Source organism: Meriones unguiculatus, chromosome 7 (assembly GCF_030254825.1).
Source record: "Meriones unguiculatus strain TT.TT164.6M chromosome 7, Bangor_MerUng_6.1, whole genome shotgun sequence".
Classification (NCBI taxonomy): domain Eukaryota; kingdom Metazoa; phylum Chordata; class Mammalia; order Rodentia; family Muridae; genus Meriones; species Meriones unguiculatus.
Window position 1 is genome coordinate 15136145 of NC_083355.1, and position 20778 is coordinate 15156922.

At 49.4% G+C, this 20778-nt stretch overlaps 1 protein-coding gene across 4 annotated transcripts in view; it reads left to right on the plus strand.

Moving 5' to 3' along the window:
- Nucleotides 1-1656: 1656 nt before the first annotated feature.
- Nucleotides 1657-20778, plus strand: part of Pecam1 (platelet and endothelial cell adhesion molecule 1) — a 53594-nt gene continuing 34472 nt past the window's right edge. For 2 of the 4 annotated variants that reach the window (XM_021634288.2, XM_021634289.2), the window contains exons 1-5: nucleotides 1659-1966; nucleotides 2051-2077; nucleotides 15515-15808; nucleotides 16376-16678; nucleotides 17882-18163. In XM_021634288.2, the coding sequence (XP_021489963.1) occupies nucleotides 1867-1966; nucleotides 2051-2077; nucleotides 15515-15808; nucleotides 16376-16678; nucleotides 17882-18163 (1006 nt within the window). In that variant the 5' untranslated portion in view covers nucleotides 1659-1866. Of the gene's footprint in view, nucleotides 1967-2050; nucleotides 2078-15514; nucleotides 15809-16375; nucleotides 16679-17881; nucleotides 18164-20778 lie in introns of all 4 variants that reach the window. The other 2 variants (XM_021634290.2, XM_021634291.2) reach the window with 2 other exon arrangements.

A 20778-nucleotide genomic window follows, 5' to 3' on the forward strand; every position in this document is an offset into this window, starting at 1 on the left:
AGGATCCTCTGAAGCTCTGTCCATCCCTAAACTCACTATGTAGCAAAGAATGACCTTTAACCTCTGACCTCTTGCCTCCATCTCCCAAACCAGATTACAGACGTGCACCTGATTTCTGTGGCTGAATACTGGGCCAGTGCTCTACCAGCTGAGCAGCAGCCCTGGTCTCTGACTAATGCTTTGTTTTTCGAGACAGGGTTTCTCTGTGTGTAGCCTTGGCTATCTTGGAACTCACTCTGTAGACCAGGCTGGCCTCGAACTCACAGAGATCTGCCTGCCTCTGCCTTCTGAGTGCTGGCATTAAAGGCACTACCATACCCTGGAGCTTTCTTATTGTGAACCAAGCTCTGGTCCTCCAGAGGAGAGAAGTTCTTTAACCACTGAGCCATCTCTCCAGGCCCCTCACCTAATGCTTCTTGTTCTACAGATTCCCAGTCAGGTCCCCTGCCATCAAGGAGGTATCAGTCTATTTGTGGAGGTTAGGCCATTGCCTCAAGCTGTAGGAAGTGTCTAGGTGAAGGGGCGTGAAGGAAGTCAGCTCAGCTGAGAAAAAGTGGGGAAGTTACCAGAGAAGTCGATGTCTGAAATGAGTTAGGAAAAGTGAGTAACAATTAGTCAGCTAAAAGGAGAGGAAAAGACGCTTCAGCAGGCAAACAGCAATGGGAAAGGTATGTGATGCATTCTGGGAACTTTACATGCCAGCAACCAAAGCTTAGAGCAGGGAATGAAGTGGTGTGATTCTTAGACAGAGGTAAGCAAGGGCTGGGTAACCTAGACTCTTTCCCAGAGAGTGTTACAACCGTCAAAGTGAAAGGGACCAAAGGAACCAATTTATAGTGATTCCAGAACCCAGATGGTAGAAGGAGAGAATTCCTACAGGATGACCTCTGACCTCCCCCCACCAAACACATAGTGGCACACATGTGTTCTACCCCCACTTCCACATACACAAATGAACAAATGCTGTTAAAAAAAAAGAAAAAAGAAAAGCTGGGCATGGTGGTGCACGCCTGTAATCCCAGCACTTGGGAGGCAGAGGCAGGTGGATCTCTGTGAGTTCCAGGCCAACCTGATCCACTAAGTAAATCCAGGACAGCCAAGGCTACACAGAGACACCCTATCTCAAAACAAACAAATAAACAAAAAACAAAAGCAAACAAAAAGGTTGGAGGTTGGAGGGCAGAGAAAACACCTGGGGTCTCCTGTGGATTACATATATACACACTCACATATGTATGGCCAAACCAAGTCAGTGATCACAGCCTACTGCAGGGGCTGAAGAAAGCCCCAATTTACTGAAGCTCCAACGTCCTGGTCGGAGTGTTCCTCACAAATACTGCACATCGTCAGAAAAGCTAGCCAGGGAGGGACAGGAGGCTCAGATTTACACTAGGCAGACACAGACCCTCCTAGGGGGCCCACAGGAAAGGCAGGCAGGCCTTACTGGGTATCCCACAAAAGCACTTTTGGGTGGAGGCCAAAGGGAGGGAAATGAAATACCCTTCGCCCCATGAGGGGAAGGAGTCCCCAAACCCAGATGAGGCAAGAACTCTGAGGCAAATGTCATTTCTGGGTTGTTTTTTTTTTTTCCTTGTTGTTGTTTTCTCCTCCTCTAGACAAAGCCACTGGATTCTGTGGTCCCTCCGGATGCCAGTCATTTCCTGAGGAGATATCAGGCCAGCCCAGACCTCATTGTTCTTGGTTTCCAGCTATGGCCGCCATAACCTGACAAGTACCAGGGCTGGTCTCTTTGTGGGTGCCTGGAGAAGTTGTCAGAGAGCTGTCTCTGCTTTTCACAGAGTAGGCTTCTGGTCTGCGACGGGAAGAGGATTCCGCTCCTTGAGGCATGGCCGGAAGGCAGGAATAATGTGGGCCTCAGTCTGCAAGAGCCTTGCTCTCCGGATGCAGCTGAGGCGGGCCTCAGTCGGCAAGATGCCCCCGGCCCTGCTGCTTACCCTGCTTCTCTGTGAGTTCATAACTTACCTCTCTCTTCAATTTCACGAGACTCGAAGTTAGTGAAATCAACAGATTTCTTTTTTCTGTCTTCCAGATGCAAGCCTCCAGGCTCAGGAAAACTGTAAGTCCTGGTGTTTTGTTGTTGTTGTTGTTTTGTTTTTTAACGTGGCTTCCTTCTCTGTGTCTTCTCTGAGCTTCTTAACTACTTTGGACTGCCTAGGGGTTGGTATTTACAATAACCAAGAAAAACATTCCAAAGGAAAAGTTAAGTGGATTCTGTCTTGGCATTAAAAAAAAAAAAAAAAAAAAAAAAAAAGAACAAAAACTTGTTTTGAGTCAAGGTTCATGGTATGGTTTAGAAACAGCGTTGTAGAGAGCGTTTTTGGTTTAGAAACAGCATTGTAGAGAGCGTTTTAGATCATATGCTTGGTGGGTTTCTGTTTGTTGGAACTGGGGAGATGATTTTAAAAAAAGCAAACCTTCGTGGGTCTTCACAGGTTTGTGGTCTTTCTGTCATACCCTGTTTTTATACCATCCCACATCTCCAACTGTTGATTTTCAAGTTCTTTTCTTTGTTTGGCTGGGTCTGGTGTCTGCAATCCCAGCACTTGGGAGGCGGACCCAGAAGCATAGAGATCAAGGGCAGCTTCAGCCACACACAAGTTTGAGGGAAGCCCAGACCAACCGCATGGGGTGCTGTCTGAGACAACCCTCCTCCCCCCCCCAAAAAAAAAAACAAAAAAAAAAAAAACCAACCTATAAACTTTAAAAAATTCTTTTTTTCTTTCAATTTACAAATGAGATACCGTTGACTGGACAGACTTCCGAAGGCTGAAGGAAGGGGCCATAAACGGGTGCCAGGGCCCCCTTTCTTCTAAGACATACTTTGTCAGTCGAAAGTCACTTCAGTATGTGAAGAAGACCAGGGGTGCTGCCGTTGCTGGTAGCTGGCCCCTATAGCTCTTTTGAGCCTAAGAACATGACCCGGCTGAGTTGAGCGAAGAACAAAGGATGGAGCTGTGGCCCCGGGGTGGGGAGGGCTGCCAGTCTGTGAGTCTGTGCTCAGTCTGTGTTTCCTTAGACATCCGATTCCCTCGTCGATGTATGGAGGCAGGCTGTGTATATTTATCTTTAAGCCGTCCCCACTTACGGATGGAATCAATGAGTCTCAGAAAGACGTGACTCAGCCTAGAAAGTCAGGGATTGCCAGCACTTCGCTCTCCACTCCCAGAAACCCAGACTTGTGTCTGGAGTTAGTGTTTTGCTCTGCTTGGCTTAGTCTGGTTTGAGACAGGGGTCTTACACTGTAGCCTAAGGTAGTCTTGAACCCACTGTTACGCCCAGACTGCCTTTGAACCCAACTCCTCTTGCTTCCTCAGCATCCCTCGTGCTGAGATTTCCATGTCACCATCCCTGGTGTCACTCATCTCTTTTAAGTCCAGTTTTGCCTTGTTTCTTGGACCCCTTTCCCTTTGCTGTAAAACGCAAGCAGTCCCCACACCCCGAGGCACGGAGTAGGGCGAGGCTGAGATTGGAGTATTAGGTCTGGCTCATTTGCCTTGTCCTCAGGGATTAGGAAACAACAAAGAGCAAGGGGATTCCCTCCTAGCCCACCTTTAAACTTCTGTCCTATTCCCTCCCCACCTCATCCATGCCCTCTTAGCTCTCCTAGCTCTCTTCCACGAACTGGGTGTCGTGTACCTCAAACTCGCTATGTAGCTGAGGATGACGTTGAGTTTCTGATCCTCCTGCTTTCGTCCCTAAGGGCTGAGATTGTAGGCACAGACCGCTCCAGCTCTGTGCAGGGCTGGGAGTCAAACCCAGGGCTTTAGGCAGGCACTCTACGGGCTGAGCCATACCCAAGCTCTCCCCCATCTCCTGCCTGGAGTCTGCCCTGCCAACCCTAGTGGGTTCTTGCTTCTCAAGATCCCCATGGCTTGTCTTCCACGGCACCCACTCTTCTCCCATCTCTTTCTCTGCTTCGCATGGCGTCAGCTGTAAGGAAAACGAGGTAGAGAAGCAGACAACAGGCTGAAGCTGCTTTATTGGAACAGGGAGGGGCCCTCAGTCTTTTTGAGGGATGAGGGTTGAGTGCTCTTTGAGGGGTTGGGGGACGTGTGTGTGTGTGTTTGTGTGTGTGTTTATCAGAAAGTTGCAGCTATTTTTTGTGGCTGGACTAGGAGCAGGGTGGGTTCTGTTTGATAGCCGGGAACATTGTTTCTGCATGGGGAGCTGAATGGTTAGGCTGGGACTGAGCCATTCTTTGTGGCCAGGGGCTGTCACCCATTTTAGCCTGACTCAATTCCTCATGACCTGAGGCTATTGTACCATTTATCCCAAATCTGAAAAGTTGAAAAGAAAAAGCCAAGGAGGCTGGGTGTGGTGACGTACACCTTCAATCCCGGCGCTCACTCGGGAGGCAGAGGCAGGTAGATCTCTGCGAGTTTGAGGTCAGCCTGGTCTACAAAGCCAGTTACAGGACACCCAAGGCTTCACAGAGAAGCCCCGTACCACCCCACCCCCAACCCCCCAAAAAAAAGAAAGGACAGGGTTGTGGTGTTGTAGAGGAGAGCTTCTTCTAGCTGGAGTGGGGGAGGGGCATGCCTCGGTCCCTTCAAGGTGGGATAGGGGCTGATAAGGTTTCATTGGTTTGTTTGTTTGTTTGTTTTTGAAACAGGGATTCTCTGTGTAGCCTTGGCTGTCCTGGACTGGCTTTTGTAGACCAGGCTGGACTCAAATTCAGTGATCTGCCTGCCTCTTCCTCCCAGAGTGCTGGGATTAAAGGCGTGCACTACCAGGCTCTGAGGTAGTCTTTGGCCATGAAGAATTGAATGACCTTTGGGAGGTGAACACTTGGGGTCTTTGTTAGAAGGACTTGGTAAGGAAGCTGAAAAGGCAGGGACCGCAAGAGCAAAGTTAGTACAACCATAATGATTGGGCCTGCCAAGCGGGTGTTCAGTGGCCCCCAAATGGTCCAGGTGTCCTTGCAGAAAATCTCGTCTACTCTTTCTCTGCTTGATTGGTTAGCATTTTCCTGTACTAGGTAGGGCATTTTGGTTTGCTTAAAAAGAGCCTTCTTTCCCTAGGCAGGTACAGTGGCCATCATTGAGTCTAGTCCTCTGTGGGCCTGGAGGACCAGCCAGGGAATCTATTGGATTTTGTAAGTGATGATGGTTTGTTGTACCAAGATCCGATCTTCCTTAATCTGATTGGTGTTTTGGCTGTGTTGTACCCGTCAGAGCCCTGTCGCTTCTTGTTCAGTGAGGGCCACTGGGGGGGCTTGTTTTGGTATAGGTTGAAGTTCAAAGCATAAAAATGAGAGTATGAAGATAATAAGGAGCAGTCAGGGGAGGGGCCAGAGTGGGAGGACACTAAAAGCCCATACATAGGGGAAGGCTTGTGACTGAATTTTTGTCTGGCCTCTGTGTCTTTGCACCCCATCTCAAACCAGTTAGGGTTTGTTGTTGGGGAAGCAGCAACCATCTTTGAGGAGGGAGAAAATCCCGTCCTCAGCTGGAGTCTGAGCTGGTCCTGGAGTGCTGCAAAGGATGGCATTTGTCCTGAAGGATGTTACGCTGATCTGTAATTTCTCTGAAGTTGTTGAGAGCTGCCTGAAAACAATGTCCAGAGAGACAAAAAAGAGGGATGAGTTGGATGGAATTGGATCCCCCTTTAGAGGTCACTTGAACTGCTTTTAGGGGTTTAGGGTGCAGATTTCTCTTTGCGATGACCAAAGGGACCATATAGACAGGTCAGCAGAGCCGGGCCTGGTGGCACACACCTGTAATCCCAGCACTTCACTTGGGGAGGCAGAGGCAGATCTCTGTGAGTTCAAGGCCAGCCTGATCTACAAAGTGAGTCCAGGACAGCCCAGGCTACACGGAGAAACCCTGTCTCAGAAAAACAAAGGTGGGGGGGGGAAGAAAGGAAAGAAAGGAGCGACAATTAGGGTGCCTGAGGAGGGTCCATCCAAGGGACCTCAGTAAAACTCAGCAGATGGCAAAGATCCAGAACAAGTCAAAAGTGATGACTGTACAACCTTGTGGGGGACACACACAGTTTACAGCAGCCGGTCCCTCGCTTGGGCTCCCAGAGAAGGCCCTTTATCTCTCCAGGAAAGCTGTACCGGGAGGATATGCGCAAAACCTTCGGTTTCCTCCCTATCTCTCCGTAAGCCAGGTGTGGTGGTGCAGGCTTGTTACCCTGCATTCAGGAAGTGGAGGCAGGAGGTCAGCTCTTGATGCGTGAGCTCTTGTCTCAAGAAACAATACAACAGTGGAAGGAGCGGCGGCGGTGTACGCCTTGTAAATCAGAGCACTCGTAAACCCCAGCACTCGTAAATCGGAGGCAGGCAGAACCCTGAATTTGAGGCTAGCCTGGTCTACAAAGTTCCAGGACAGCCAAGGCTACACAGATAAACCTTGTCTCAAAAAAACAGAGCAAAAACAACAAGGGACTGGAGAGATGGCTCAGAGGGTTGAGAACACTCACTGTTCTTCCAAAGGTCCTGAGTTCAATTCCCAGCAACCACATCATGGCTCACAGCCATCTATATTAAGATCTGGTGTGCAGGCAGAATGTTGTATAAATAATAAATAAATCTTTAAAAAGCAAAAACAAGCAAACCTGGCATAGTACCTTTTTCAAGGGAATGTGCTGACATCCCCAGTACAGAACAGAACAAAAGAATCGCATGAGCTCATGGCAGCTTTAAGATGAGAAGGGCCTCTTGCCTTGTTTAGAGAAGCATTTCCTCTTTGCATCAGCTCCATTGACAGGCCTGCTGACCCCTCAGATACCCGCTCTGTTTGACTGAGACCCAGCTGTGCTGGGTCAACACCAGGGTTAAGCAAGCCGGTCCACCCAAATGGGGTATGTGAATTGCGTGTCTTACACTAGTTTACTTGAGGTTGCGCATTCTGCAAGTCAGGTCAAAAGCGGCCCTTTCCCCTCCTGTCTCAGGCCTCCGGGCCATCCCTAGCTCTCACCCGACTGCATCGCCTCCGCTCCGTTACAGGAGATCACTTCAGCTCCATCTTCAGCTAGAAAACAGCGGGTCTGGAGGGAACTCCCTGACTTCCCGCCTAGCCCTGGCTGCTGGCTGATCTGCCTCCCCACCCATCCTGCTGGCTCCGCTCCAGGGCCCCTGCTGGGCCACCTGGGCCTGAGCCCATCCCTCCTCACCATAAGGACCTCTTGGCTACAATTATTCCTGCATTCTTTTCTTACTCCGCCTTAGAGCCTTAGAGAATCTCCATTTTACTCTCCAGTTCCTTTCTCTGCATAGACAAACCCAATTGGTGGCTACTGTTCTTTCAGAAAAAAGAAAGGAAAATCATACACAAGCTACCCACCCACCCCCACCCACTTGCTTCCATGCTCGGTGGAGCGTGGAGGCTGCCTCAGAATGGCCAGTCTCCGCTTCCTCTGGCCATGGCCGCCCTGCCTGGAATCTCTGCTCCCTTAGGAGTCATCAAAGACCACCTGATGCCAAGTCTTTTCCATCCTGGAACTTTTGCTACCCTTGACTAAAAAGATCATACCCAGACCCAGGGCAGGCTTCTCTGACCTGGGAGTTCCTTCCTAGTTTTTCTCTTCCTAGTAAGCCTTCCTTCCTCACTCCCAGGGGAGACTGACTCTGCCCACCCCCACTCCTGTCTCTGGAGCCCCTGGGTTAGTCTCTCCATAGCCAGTCTCCCTCCTCAGCCTGCCTCCAGGGCCTCCATTCCATACTGATCTCTCCCCCAAACCTCGGGTGTAATCCTGGCCCTACAGTTCCTTCGTCTGTCAGATCTTCAGATCTCCCCTCAGCACCAAGGCTTCATTTTCTTTCTTCATTTTCTTTCACCTGGCGTCCTCTGTAGCCAGGAACCTGAGTTCCATTTTTCAGGTTCTATAGTCAATCAAATTAGGTGTCTTAAAAAAAATTGTGGTAGAAATATAATCTAAAATTTATTTAAAATATTTTCCTGTATTTATTTGTTTTTGAGGCAGGGTCTCACTATGTAACCCTAGCTGTCCTGAAACTCACTCGTAAGACCAGACTGGGCCTCAAACTCATAGAGATCTTCCCGCCTCTGCCTCTGAATGCGTGTGCCATTTTGCCTGACTTTAAAATGCGTTATTAGTGACATTTAGAGCGTTTACAACATTGTATATATAGTTCTAGAATATTTCCATCACTCTGGAAGTCAAGTCCCTCTGGTCCCCTTGAGTGGGTTGCATGCCCTTTGACTCAGCCCCTCCTGCCTGCCCAGCCTCAGCCACTTTTGTTAGAACCAACGCAGGCTGCTCATTGGTACGGAGTCAGAGGTGATTTTTCTAGAGCTCCAGTTCATTCTGGCATCAGCAACCTGACTCACAAGGCCCCTCTTTCCCGATCCTCTCCCAGAACTGGCCATGCCCGGAATGCTCAGGTTTCTCATGCCCCTGTGCCCGGATACATGCTGTTCTGGAGCACCCATCCTGGCCTGCCTTTGGCCCAGTGGACTAAATCCCGGGCACATCCTGGGCAAGCCTTCTCCTCTCTGCATCATCGACATGACTCAACTAGCGCCAACGGGGTCTCCACCAGCCTGCATGTGCAGATAGCAGAGGTCATTTCTTGTTTTCCCTGGAAGCCTGGTACCCGGCCCAGCTGTTGGATAAATGTCACTTGGCTGGGAGCCTGAAGTGACCATGGACGAGCTTGAGTGTCCCAGGGGCAGATGGATCAGCGTGTTCTCTGATAACACGGTCGTTCCTTAGGGACTCCATGCTTTCAGGAGCTTTGTAAATTTCCTGACAATAGCGGGCAGCGCCTCCTTCTCCCCCCAACTCTGAGTCATTTCCAGGTTGAGAGCCAGGTGGCTGACTGAGGCAGGGGGCCTCGTCTTGCCAAGGAAGAAGGCCCCAGCATTTTAGTGTTTGGTATTATGTCTTTTTTTTTTTTCCTTGAGACAGTGTTTTTCTGTGTAGCCCTGGCTGTCCTGGAACTCACTTCATAGACCAGGCTGTCCTTAAACTCATAGATCTGCCTCCCTCTGCTTCTCCGGGGACTAAAGGCGTGAGGTGCCGCCATTGCCATCTGGTGTGGTACTGTGACCTGTCAGGGCTATGAAAGCTTTGTTACTTCTTCTTCTGCTTCCTCTGCTTCCTCTGCTTCTTCTTCTTCTTCTTCTTCTTCTTCTTCTTCTTCTTCTTCTTCTTCTTCTTCTTCTTCTTCTTCTTCTTCCTCCTCTTCCTCTTCTTCTTTCTCATCAGCCTCTTCTTTCAGATCTCTTTAGGCTGTTCTGTGCCCTGTTCTTTATAACAGTTTTGGACACTTTGAGGCTTAATGAGGCTTAGAAGGAGGGGAAGGGCCTTCGGAAAATTCCGCTGTGTACAACAGGAGGTCTGTGGGATGGCGCCAACACCATGGTCATCTCCCAGAGCCCAGGTCCCCCAGGCCATGCCTGGTTATTCTCCTATCTGCTGGTGAATAAAACTTAAAACTCAAGCCAATTCTTGGGAACATGAGTTCATGGTTAGCCTGGTCTACAGAACTGTTCAGGACAGCCAGGGCTACACAGAGAAACCTTGTCTCAAACAATAAATAAACAAAATAAAATCACCCCAAGGGTCAGGCCTGTGGGCACACTCCTGTTGTCATACTTACCTGGGAACCTGAACCTGAATGGCTGCACATTCTAGGGTTGCCAAGATTACAGAGGGAATACCCAGGCCGACACACCGTAGTCCCAGTATCTGGGAAACTAAGTCAGGATTGTGAAGAGTTTAAGGCTAGCCTGAGCTACATGGCAAGAGTGTCTTAAAATAAACAAATAAATATTAAAAAAAAAAAAAAACCTTAAACTATCCCAAGACTCAGGTTGAAAGCAGGACATACTTAGTCTTGTGGGTAACTCTGGCTTAGGGTCTCATGTGATGACGGACGAACTTTCGGCCAAGGTCAAAGCTTTCCCATGAAGGCCTGCCTGAGCCTGTGCCATCTGCTCCGGAGCTGCCCCTGTGGCCGTGCACTGGAGGCCTCTGTTCTTCATCTGCGGAGACATCCTCTCCTCTGAGCCACTCCCATGGGACGTGATAGCTGGCTTGGTCCAGGGCAGAGGTCCTGGAGGAGAGAGCTGGTCGAGATGGAGGCTGCACATGTGTGTAACTGATATCAGAAGGAACATCCCCGCTCCACTGGGACAGTCACATAGATAGCCCTGGTATAACATGGGAGATGTGAGGAGCAGGGCCAAAGATTAGGCTAAAGGCTGGCTGGACCAGGGGGCTGCCATGATAGCCAACAGTTTGTTGCGTTCATGTTCTCTGAGAAGCTGGGCTGGGCTCATTTTGGATATTTCTTTTTTTCTTTCTTTCTTTCTTTCTTTCTTTCTTTCTTTCTTTCTTTCTCTCTTTCTCTCTCCTTTCTTTCTTTCTTTCTTTCTATCTTTCTTTCTCTCTCTCCTTTCTTTCTCTCTCTCTCCTTTCTTTCTTTCTTTCTTTCTCTTTCTTTCTTTCTTTCTTTCTTTCTTTCTTTCTTTCTTCCTTTCTTCCTTTCTTTTCTTTCTCTCCCGCCTCTCCCAAACAGTTTCTCTATGTACCCTTGACTCTAAGCTGGCCTCAAAATCACAGAGATCTGCCTGCCTCTGTCTCCCTTTAATCCTAATTAAGGTGTGCACCACCAGCCTGGCAAATTTTTCTTTTCTTTAATTCATTCTGAGAGACAGGGTTTCTCTGTGTAGCCCTGGCTGTCCTTTGTAAACCAGGCTGGCCTCAAACTCACAGAGATCCTCCTGTCTCTCCTTCCCCCAGTGCTGGGATTACAGGGGTGTGCCACCACTCCTGGCTTATTTTTTATTTTCAACACATTTTTATTTTGTGAGTGTGTGTGTGTGTGTGTGTGTGTGTGTGCGTGCGTGTGCGTGTGCCTGTGCGTGTGCCTGTGCTTGTGTGTGCATTCCATGATGTGCTGTGGCGGTCAGAGGACAACAGGCAGGAGCTGATTCTTTTCCTACCTATGCCGGGGTCCACAAACTCACTCAGTCAACAGACAGTAGCACCTTTGCTTGCTGAGCTATCTCAACAGCCCTATTTTTATTTTATTATTATTTGACTTTTTTTCATGGGTATAGATAGGCTTTTGGCCTACAAGTGTGTCTGTGCTGCAGTGCCCACGGAGGCCAGAGGGGACACTGGATCTTCTGGAACTGGGCTTACAGGTGGCTGTGGACACAAGAACAAGTGCTCTTAATGGTTGAGCCATTTCTCTCTTCTCTCCTGGGCTCCTGCCCCCTTGAGGCAGGGTTTCACTGTCTAACCCTAGCTGGCCTGGGGTTTGCACTGTGGACCAGACTGGCCCCAGACCCTTTCCAGTACTCCTGCCTCTGCTCCCTGAGCGCTAGGATTAGAGGCGGGTGCCACCTCCTTAGGTTTTCTGCCATGTTCCCCCTCTTCCGCCCTGTAATACTCCCGCTGGCTGGATGGCCATATGAAGTTCCTGACAGTGAACCAGGTCAGCATCACACAAGTGGGTGTGTGTCCGAGAAAAGTGTTAGAGAACTCACCGAGATGATAGACACCAATCTCACTACGAAAGCCACACTTGCCGGGGCACGGTGGCACACGCCTTAACCCCTGAGGCAGAGACAGGTGGATCTTTGTGAATTTGAGGCCTGCCTGATCTAGCTAATGAGCACCATGACAGCCAGGGCTACATAGTGAGTCTCCCCCCCCCCACACACACACAGCACACACACACACACACACAGCCATGTTCGGTGCTGTAAAGGAGGTTTTGAGACAGATTTTCTCTGTGTAACCCTTATAACCCTTGCTGTCCTGTACCAGTATGCCCAGCTTTGAGCTTGAGGACAATTAGAGTTTGAGAGAAACAAGCTATAAAACTTCCAGGAAATGGAGAAGAGAAAAGGCCATGCCTTTTGCAAAGGCGAGTAGCAGACAGCAGCATGGCAGAGACTGAGAGAGCTTAGAGAGTCTGGGAACACACAGCAGACTTAGAGCAGTGTCAGGGAGGAAAGGAAATGGGAAAGAGGACCACGGGGTGGGACTCTGCAAAAGGCTGCAAGCAGCTGCCCCGAGGCAGGAGACTTACTCCCTAGGAAGGAAATGTTCCTTATCTCATTAAGGGGATAAATAACCCTCCCCTCCCCTAGCCTGTCTTTAGATAGAGCAGATTCCAGGAAAAGAGGCAGTCCTTCCCGGAGGAGAGGTGCTCCTGGTAATTCCAGTGATTAACTGCCCCAGGTTGGATCCTCTCTTAAAAGGAGATGAGGGCAGGAGAGAGAGGAAGGGAGAAAGAGAGAGGGAAGGAGGGATGGGGGGATTGCTTCTCAGAAGGCTAGAAGTCCAAGATCTGGCTTCTGAGGTTTCTACTATGTAGGATCTACTATGTAGCCACACTGGTCTCAGATTCAGAGCAAATCCTTTTGCCTCCGCCACACCACGTCTTCACATGGGATCTGTGGCCACAAGATAAGAACACAGATTTAGTGGATTAGAGTCCCATACTACTGACCTCATTCTGGTTTAATTAGTGGCCTCCGTACAGGCCTCAGGTCTGTGGAGAGTCACATTCTACCAGACTGGGGGTTGGGATTTAACGTGTGAATGTGGTTATGGGGCAAAATTCAGCCCAGGTGCCTCCCCTCCCCCCAAGTCAGTCTGACCCAGCTTGTGAGGGTATAGCAAGGTGGTCCAAAGATGCTCGTTCCTAGAGATCTTTCCTGCTCTGACAATGAGGTTTCGCCCATCATGTAATGCACATGGTAGTCATGACCTGTGGCCATTTTCCTCTCACCCAGCGAATCTGGTAAGAGCTGAGCTGTTAGGGAGCCCCACCTAAGACGAGGGGCCCTGCTTCGCTGGCAGAGCTGTTCTGTATCCGTCTAAGTTAGGGTTTTATTGATGTGGCGAGACACTGTGAAGACAGCAACTCTTGTAAAGGAAAGCATTTAACTGGGGCTGGCTTACAGGGAAGCCTGGCAGACGTGGGACTAGAGACATAATTGAGAGTTCTGCATCTGAATCCACAGGCAGCAGGAAGAGAGAGTGAGACACCGGGCCTGGCTTGAGCATGGGAGACCTCAACGCCTACCCCCAGTGACACACTTCCTCCAGTAAAGCCACACCTACTCCAACCAGGCCTCACATCTTGGGGGCCACTTCATTCAAACCACCACGGTAGACAATCCATCATCTCTAGTCTCTGAATTTCCCCTAGCCACCTACGTTCTGGGTTTACCCTGGTCAGCTGCCAGGCTTGAAGATATCATCATGTGGCTTGTGGCCTGCTATCTCCTGTGTAAACAGCCTAGGGGCATAACCAGAAGCTCATGTTTTAATATCCTTATATATGCATGTATGCCTTGAACTCGTCGGTATCCTCTGGCCTTAGTTTCTTAGTGTAGGATTACAGGTGTCCAGCCACAATGCTCAGCTTTAAATTATCTAAAAAAAAAAAAAAAAAAAAAAAAGTCTCTAAATTTTTTAAGGTTTATTTATTCTATGTGTAAAAGCGTTTGGCCTTAATCTCGTCTCTGTAAACCTGGCCTAGTGACGCACACCTTAATCCCATCATGTAGGGCAGCGGTTCTCAACCTGTGGGGCTCACATATGAGATATTTACATTATGATTCATAACAGTAGCAAAGTTACAGCTGTGAAGTAGCAACAAAAATAACTTTGCAGTTTGGGGACACCACCACTATAGTAACTGATACACCAGGAACTGTGTTAAAGTCACAGCACTAGGAAGGTTGAGGACCACTGACTTAGGAGGTGGAGACAGGAGGACCAGAAGTTCTGTTATTCTCAGCTGTGCAACGAGCTAAAGGATATTCTAGGCAACATAAACCTCTGCCCCCATGGTTTCACGTCTTTCTCATGTGGTGACACCTCTGAGCCCACTAAATGGCAATCACCCACTGGCCACCGCATAGGGAGTATTACTGCTTTTACCCACATAGATCTATTTCAGGTAATGACTTTTTTTTTTTTTTTCATTTTGGTTTTTTTGAGACAAGGTTTCTCTGTGTAGCCTCGGCTGTCCTTTGTAGACCAGGCTGGCCTCGAACTCTCTGGCTCCCAAGTGCTGGGATTAGAGCTGTGTGCCACACTTTGGGGGGGGGGGGCATTAGTGACTACTTTTTTTAAAGCTTGTTTAGTTTTTCCCCTAAGGTGCTTTCTGAACCTGAGGATACCGTCTCTCAGCTCAGTACACATTCTTGTTTGTGGTACTAGGGATTGAACCCAGGCCATTATGCATGTTAGGAAAGCACCCCAGCCCTCCCTCAGTTCATTCCTTCATTCATTCATTCTTTCATTTGTTTATTTGAAATTTTAGAATTTCACTGGCTTGCCTGAGATTCACTATGTAACCTAGGCTGGAATTGAACTGGCTATAATCCTACTGTGCTCTCTCTGTCTCACTCTCATTTATTTATTTATTTTGAATTTTTTTCAATACATGGTTTCTCTGTGTAGCCTTGGCTGTCCTGAACTCACCTTGTAGACCAGGCTGGCCTGGAACTGACAGTGATCTGCTTGCTTCCGCCTGGTATTATAACTGTGTATGCTGCCTAGCTATTTATTTCTTAACTTGAGACACAGTCTCACTCTGAGTCCTGGGCTGGCCTTGAACTCATAGCAATCCTCCTGCCTCAGCCTTCCAAATGCTGGATGTACAGATGTTAGCCCCCCTGCCTAACCAATACCTTAATTCAGTGTAATGTGGTCTGTATTTCTTACAGATCTTGAAAACAGTTACCAGAGAAAGCATTTTCAACGTGAAAAAATAAATAAATAAAAGACAAAAGGAAGAGAGAGCTTTCTAGAGTGGTGGCACACGCCTGTGATCCCAGAACTTGGGAGGCAGAGGCAGTCGGGTCTCTGTGAGTTCGAGGCCAGCCTGGTCTACAGAGTGAGTCCAGGGTAGCCAAGGCTACACAGAGAAACCCTGTCTCAAAAAACCGGGGGGAAAAAAGGAAAAAGGAGAGGAAGAGGGAGAGAAGAACCCTGCTGGTTTCATTAGGTCCTGGAGTGGGCAGAGCAGCCCTGGGCGTGCCTGACTTTAGGATGGAGAGTCACTGTTTATTCATTTATTGTTCACAACTCACTGTTTATTGAGCAACTACGGGGTACCACACTGTATCTCATGACCTCTGGCCACTCCCCTATGTGTCTAGCACAACAATTTAAGGAAGAATTACTTTTTTTTTTAAAGCCTTAATTTGTGTGTGTATATGTGTGTGCATGGCGTATGTTTGTGTATGTGTGTGGTATGTGTATGTGTGTGTATGGCTGTGTGTGGTGTATGTGATGTATATGTATGTATGTGGGGGTATGCATGTGTGCTGTGTGTGTTTGGTGTGATATGTGTGTGTTCATGTATGTGTGTGGTATGTGTGTGTATGGGTGTGTGTGGTGTATGTGATGTATATATATGTATGTGGGGGGATGCATGTGTGCTGTGGTTTGTGTTTGGTGTGGTATGTGTGTGTGCGTGTGTCTGCCTCTGCATGACGCTGTTCCTGAGGTAACAGCGTCCGCCATCCTTGCACTCTGCCTTCAGCTTTCACCATCAACAGCATCCAGATGGAGATCCTGCCCGCTGACAGGGTGCCGAACGGGCACAACCTGACCCTGCAGTGCCTGGTGGATATCAGTACCACCTCGGCGGTCAGGCCTCAGCACCAGGTGCTCTTCTACAAGGACGACGCTCTGGTGTACAACGTGTCCTCCCGGGAGCACACGGAGAGCTTCTTCATCCCTCAGGCGCGGGTCTTCCACTCGGGGATGTACAAATGCACCGTGATCCTGAACAACAAGGAGAAAACCACTCAAGAGTACCAGGTGGTGGTGCAGGGTGAGTCAGGGGTGGGAGCGAGCGAGCCTCGCTGGGCTACCCCGACCCTCCCGGAACACATGGGCGGGTCTCGCTTCCTTCCCTGGGGGCGCTGTCGGGCCATGGGAGCACCATCGCCGTCCTCCTTACGTCCCAGACTGCATCGCTCGGGTCTCTCCTTCAGTGCGCTTCACACACCTGCACACACACGCGCACGCACACGGACAAAACGCCTGTAGCAATTGCTGGGATCGGTCATTGTTGGCACCTCGACGGCCAGCCAGCCCCCACGGGACCTGACAAGCGGGACCTGGGGCATCCGTGAGGTCACCTCCAGAATCAGCGGTGACAGGGCCACCTGAACCCGCCGAGTGACCCCGCCGCAGGAGCCTAACAGCAGTAGTATTAAATACCGACCTTTTTGAGACAGAGCTTCTCTGTGTAGCCCTGACTTTTAGACCCCATGCTGGCCTCGAACTCGCAGAGATCCTGCTGCCTCCGCCTCCGAGAGCTGGGCTCACAGGCGTGCGCCCTGCCCCCGCCCCCTGAGGAACCCACCCTAACTGCGCGCTCTTACTCTCTCCAAAGGCGTCCCCAACCCCGTGGTGACCCTGGACAAAAAGGAGGTGACAGAAGGCGGAGCCGTGACAGTCAATTGTTCTGTGCAAGAGGAAAAGCCGCCGATCTACTTCAGCATTGAAAAGGTGGAACTGGATACGAAGCTTGTCAAGCAGAGGAGAGAGAAGAACTCGCCTCAGAACTTTGTGCTCATGGAGTTTCCCATCGAGGAGCAGGACCACGTGATAGTGTTCCGCTGCCAGGCTAGGATCTTGTCCGGGATTCAGCTGCAGACCTCGGAGTCCACCAGGAGCGAATTCGTCACTGTGCAGGGTCAGAACCCGCCCCTCCTTGCCGTCCTCTGTGGTGACGGGTTGCAGGGAGCCAAGAGGAGCTCAGAACCAGAGGAGCGCCGCCTCCTTCTGGGGTGGCTGCCCTCAGAATTAAAAGCTGGGTAGCACAGATTGTAATCCCAGCCCTGGTAAGATACGGTCTGGAGGATCGGGAGTTGGGAAGAACCCTCAGCCGTGAGACTCTTCTTCCAAAAGCCCAAACAAATAGGTAACATTAATGAAAAGAAACAGGAGAAAGAAGAGAAAGAGGGCAGGAGAAAGAGGAATGGCAGCTGGCTGTGGGCCTGTGATCTCACCCACTCAAGCAGCTGAAGCAGGAGGATTGAAATTCCAAGGCTGGCCTCAGCTATACAAGTTCAAAGCCAGCCTGGGTAATTTAGTGAGACCTTCTCTCAAACTAAAAATGAAAGAGAGGCCTAGGTGGTAAAACAAAATATAAAAACGGAAGAGAGGCCTTCGTGCAGCTAAGTGATAGTGGTAGGATGTTTGATGTTTTAAAGAGCCTAGATCCACTGGGGGCAGAGCCACAAAGAAGAGGAAGAAAGGGGCTAGGGAGGTAGCTCCGAGAGTGAAGTGTGTCTGATGCCCAAAGCCCACGTAAAGCTGGAGATGGTAGTGCAGCCTTGTTGTCCCAGCCCTAGGGAGCTGGAGACAGACAGATTCCTGGTACTCACTGGCTAGTCAGCCTCAGCCCAGTTATTGAACCCCTATCTCCAAAACAAAACAAACAAAAAGAGCAAGGCATAAGGAGCTAGAGATGGCTCAGTGCCTCCTCTTCCAGAGGGCCTGGGTTGGATTCCCAGCACCCCCATGATGGCGCACAACCATCCGTAACAGCAATGCCCTCTCCTCCGCTGCATAGGCAGCAAGCATGCATGAAGTTTGCTTGGTGTTTTTTCTGGAGACAGGGTTTTTCTGGGTGGAACCAGGCCCGCCTTGCACTCACAGAGATGCCCCTGCCCCTGCCTCTGGGAGCCCTGGGACTGACGCTGTAGGAACCACGCCCTGCTCCTTTTTAAGAAGAAATGAAACAAAAGATAGGTCAGTGTCTGATAAATGCTAGCTGACCTCCCTGGAACACCCCCCCATGCCCACACAGACTTCCTCCCACCCCACGGTAGAGTAGGAAGTGCCCAGGTTTGAACTCTGAGTCCAACTGGCTTGTCCGCTGTCTTTCTCGCAGAGTCCTTCTCTACTCCCAAGTTCGAAATCCAGCCTTCCAGGATGATCATAGAAGGAGACCAGCTCCACATCAAGTGCACAGTCCAAGTGACACACTTGGTCCAGGAATTCCCAGAAATTATAATCCAGAAGGACAAGGCAATCGTGGCCACCTCCAAGCAGGGCAGCGAGGCCCAGGCCGTCTACTCGGTCATGGCCATGGTGGAGCACAGTGGCTACTACACCTGCAAAGTGGAGTCTAACCGTATCTCCAAGGCCAGCAGCATCCTGGTCAACATAACAGGTAGGGAGGCTGGCAGAGGAGGCCAGCGAGCGGCGGCCCAAGAGGCAACTGTGGCCAGGCCTGGTTCCACATGTCTGTGATGGCAACATTTGTTTGGGAGGCCGAGGCAGGAGCATCATGAGTTCAAGGCTAGCCAGGGTTTATCTAGTGAGACCCTGGACTGAATCCAGGTTGGCCAGTCAGGGGTGATGCCTCTTCTGCTCCAGGTTATCTTGGGTGTCTTCAGGCTGGGTCCTAGGGGCTTGGGGGGAAAGAGCCAGGGTAGAGCAGTCGGCTGTGGTGGCTGAGTGCCCGGGTGCTGGCGCTGACCCAACCCGGCAGCACGCTACTTCTGTGCCCTTGGCTGACCTCTCGAATCTGTCCCTGTGTGCGATGAGATGGGGATGTCTCCGTGTTCACCTATAGGACTGTCACAATGTCACAGTGAGACAGCCGTGGCCGGCCTTCCGGTGAGATTGGCTCATGTCTCGGCAGGTGCACATCTCTCTGTGCCAGATTATTTTATTTTATGTGTGAGGATGTTCTACCTGCGTACAGGTCTGTATGCCACTTGTATGTGTGGTACCCATGAAGGGCAGAATAGAGGGTGCAGGCTGTCCCAGAACTGGACTTAACAGTTGTGAGTCACCATGTGGGTGCTGGGAATTGAATGGGAATTGAACCTGGGTCCTCTGCAAGAGTAGCCAGTGCCCTTAAATGCTGAGCTCAAACCCTTTTTCTTAAAGGTTTTCTTTCTTTCTTTCTTTCTTTCTTTCTTTCTTTCTTTCTTTCTTTCTTTCTTTCTTTCTTTCTCTTTTTTTGTTTTTTGTTTGTTTGTTTTTTCAAGAAAGGGTTTTTCTGTGCTATCCTGGAACTCCCTTTGAAGACCAGTCTGGCTTCAAGCTAGCAGAGATCTGCTTTCCTCTGTCTCCCGAGTGCTGGGATTAAAGGCGTGCACCACCGTGCCCAGCCTCTAAAAGATTTTTTTTTTCTGACACAAAGAAATTTATTTAAGGACAGAGTGGAAAAGAGATAGAGACAGTGGGAGAGCACAGGGGAAGGGGAAAGGGGGAGGGGGAGGTACCCCCGGAGAGAAAGTCATAGAGGGAGCCCTTTAAAAGATATTTAACAGACATGGCAGCTCACGCCTTTAATCCCAGCACTTGGGAGGCAGAGGCAGGTAGATCTCTGTGAGTTTGAGGCCAGCCTGGTCTACATAGTGAGCTCCAGGGCAGTGAGAGCTACATAGTGAGACCTTGTTTCAAAAACAAAAGCAAAAAACCAAAAGGATTTCGAAAAAAAGAATTTATGTATGTGTATGTGTTTATGTGTACCGTGTGTGTGCAGGTTGTGTGTGTGTGTGTGTGTGTGTGTTTATGTGTAACTGTGTGCCGGTGAGGCTGAGACCAGAGGATGTCAGATCTCTTGAACATGGAGTTACAGATGGTTGTGAGCTGCCTGATATAGGTTCTGGGAATCAAATCCTGGTCCTCTGCCAGAGCAGTAAGTGCTCTTAACTATTCAGCTATCTCACCATCTTCCTCTATTTTTTTAAAGACAAGATCTTGTGATTTCAAAGCTGACCTTTCACTTGACTATGTAATAGAATTTGGCCTTGAACACTGCTGCCTCCACCACTCAAGTACCAGAACTCCAGGCATGCCCCACCATGCCAGGCATCACCCACGTGTTAAGACTCCTAGCTTTATTCCTCTAAAACCCTTAGCACTAAAAGTAACAGTATACTTTTTCTTGTTCACAGTGTCCATTCAGTCACTAGAATGTAAGCTGCTGAGGTCAGAGACCTTAACTCTTCTGCTCAATGCCGTACCCTTAACTGACACTATGGTTAGAGAGAGGGCTGGGATGAGCCTGTGTTATATACAGTGTCTCCAAGGGCAGAGTCAACTCTTCTAGGTTCTCCATTGCAAGTCTTCATTCATACACGCATCTGTCCATTCATTCAGTAGTTTCCCCTGAGCCCCTAAGTGTCCAGCTCTGAACGTGTGGTCCCAGCCACTACCTCGGGTCTTACAGGTAGGTAGGTTGCCCTCTAGCCAATGGAGGGGTTAGCACACTGTATTAGATCTTCCTGGTGTAGAGTGTGACATTAAGTGCGAGCAATTTAGTGAGTTATTTCTTTATTTATCTACTGATGGTACATTCTCCTCATGTAGTCTAGAACTCCCCATGCAGCCCAGAACACACAGAGATCTTGCCTCCTGAGTGCCAGGATCAAAGGCATGCCCCATCCCACCCATCGTCATTACTGATAATGACAAATATCTGGAGTGTTCTTGATAAGGTATGCATTCCCTCATTAGAAAGAAGAGCCATTACTTCAACATATGTGTCAGACACATTCTGTATGCTGGGCTGGCTGCTATGAATTGAGGATTCCAGATACAAGCAGGCAGCCAACAGCAGTTCCTTCTGGCCATAATGAACTTCCAAACTCTGTCTAATATACTTTCTCTAGGCAACTGCCTAGGCCAACTTCCTTACAAGTACTGTTCCCTTAATTCTCCCAAGGTGAAGTTCAGTTTCCTCTCTATGGGCTCTGCTGCAAACAGTATTCCTGAATTGAATATTAGGTTACATTCTTTAAAGTCAGACTGTCCCGTATGCACTGTTAT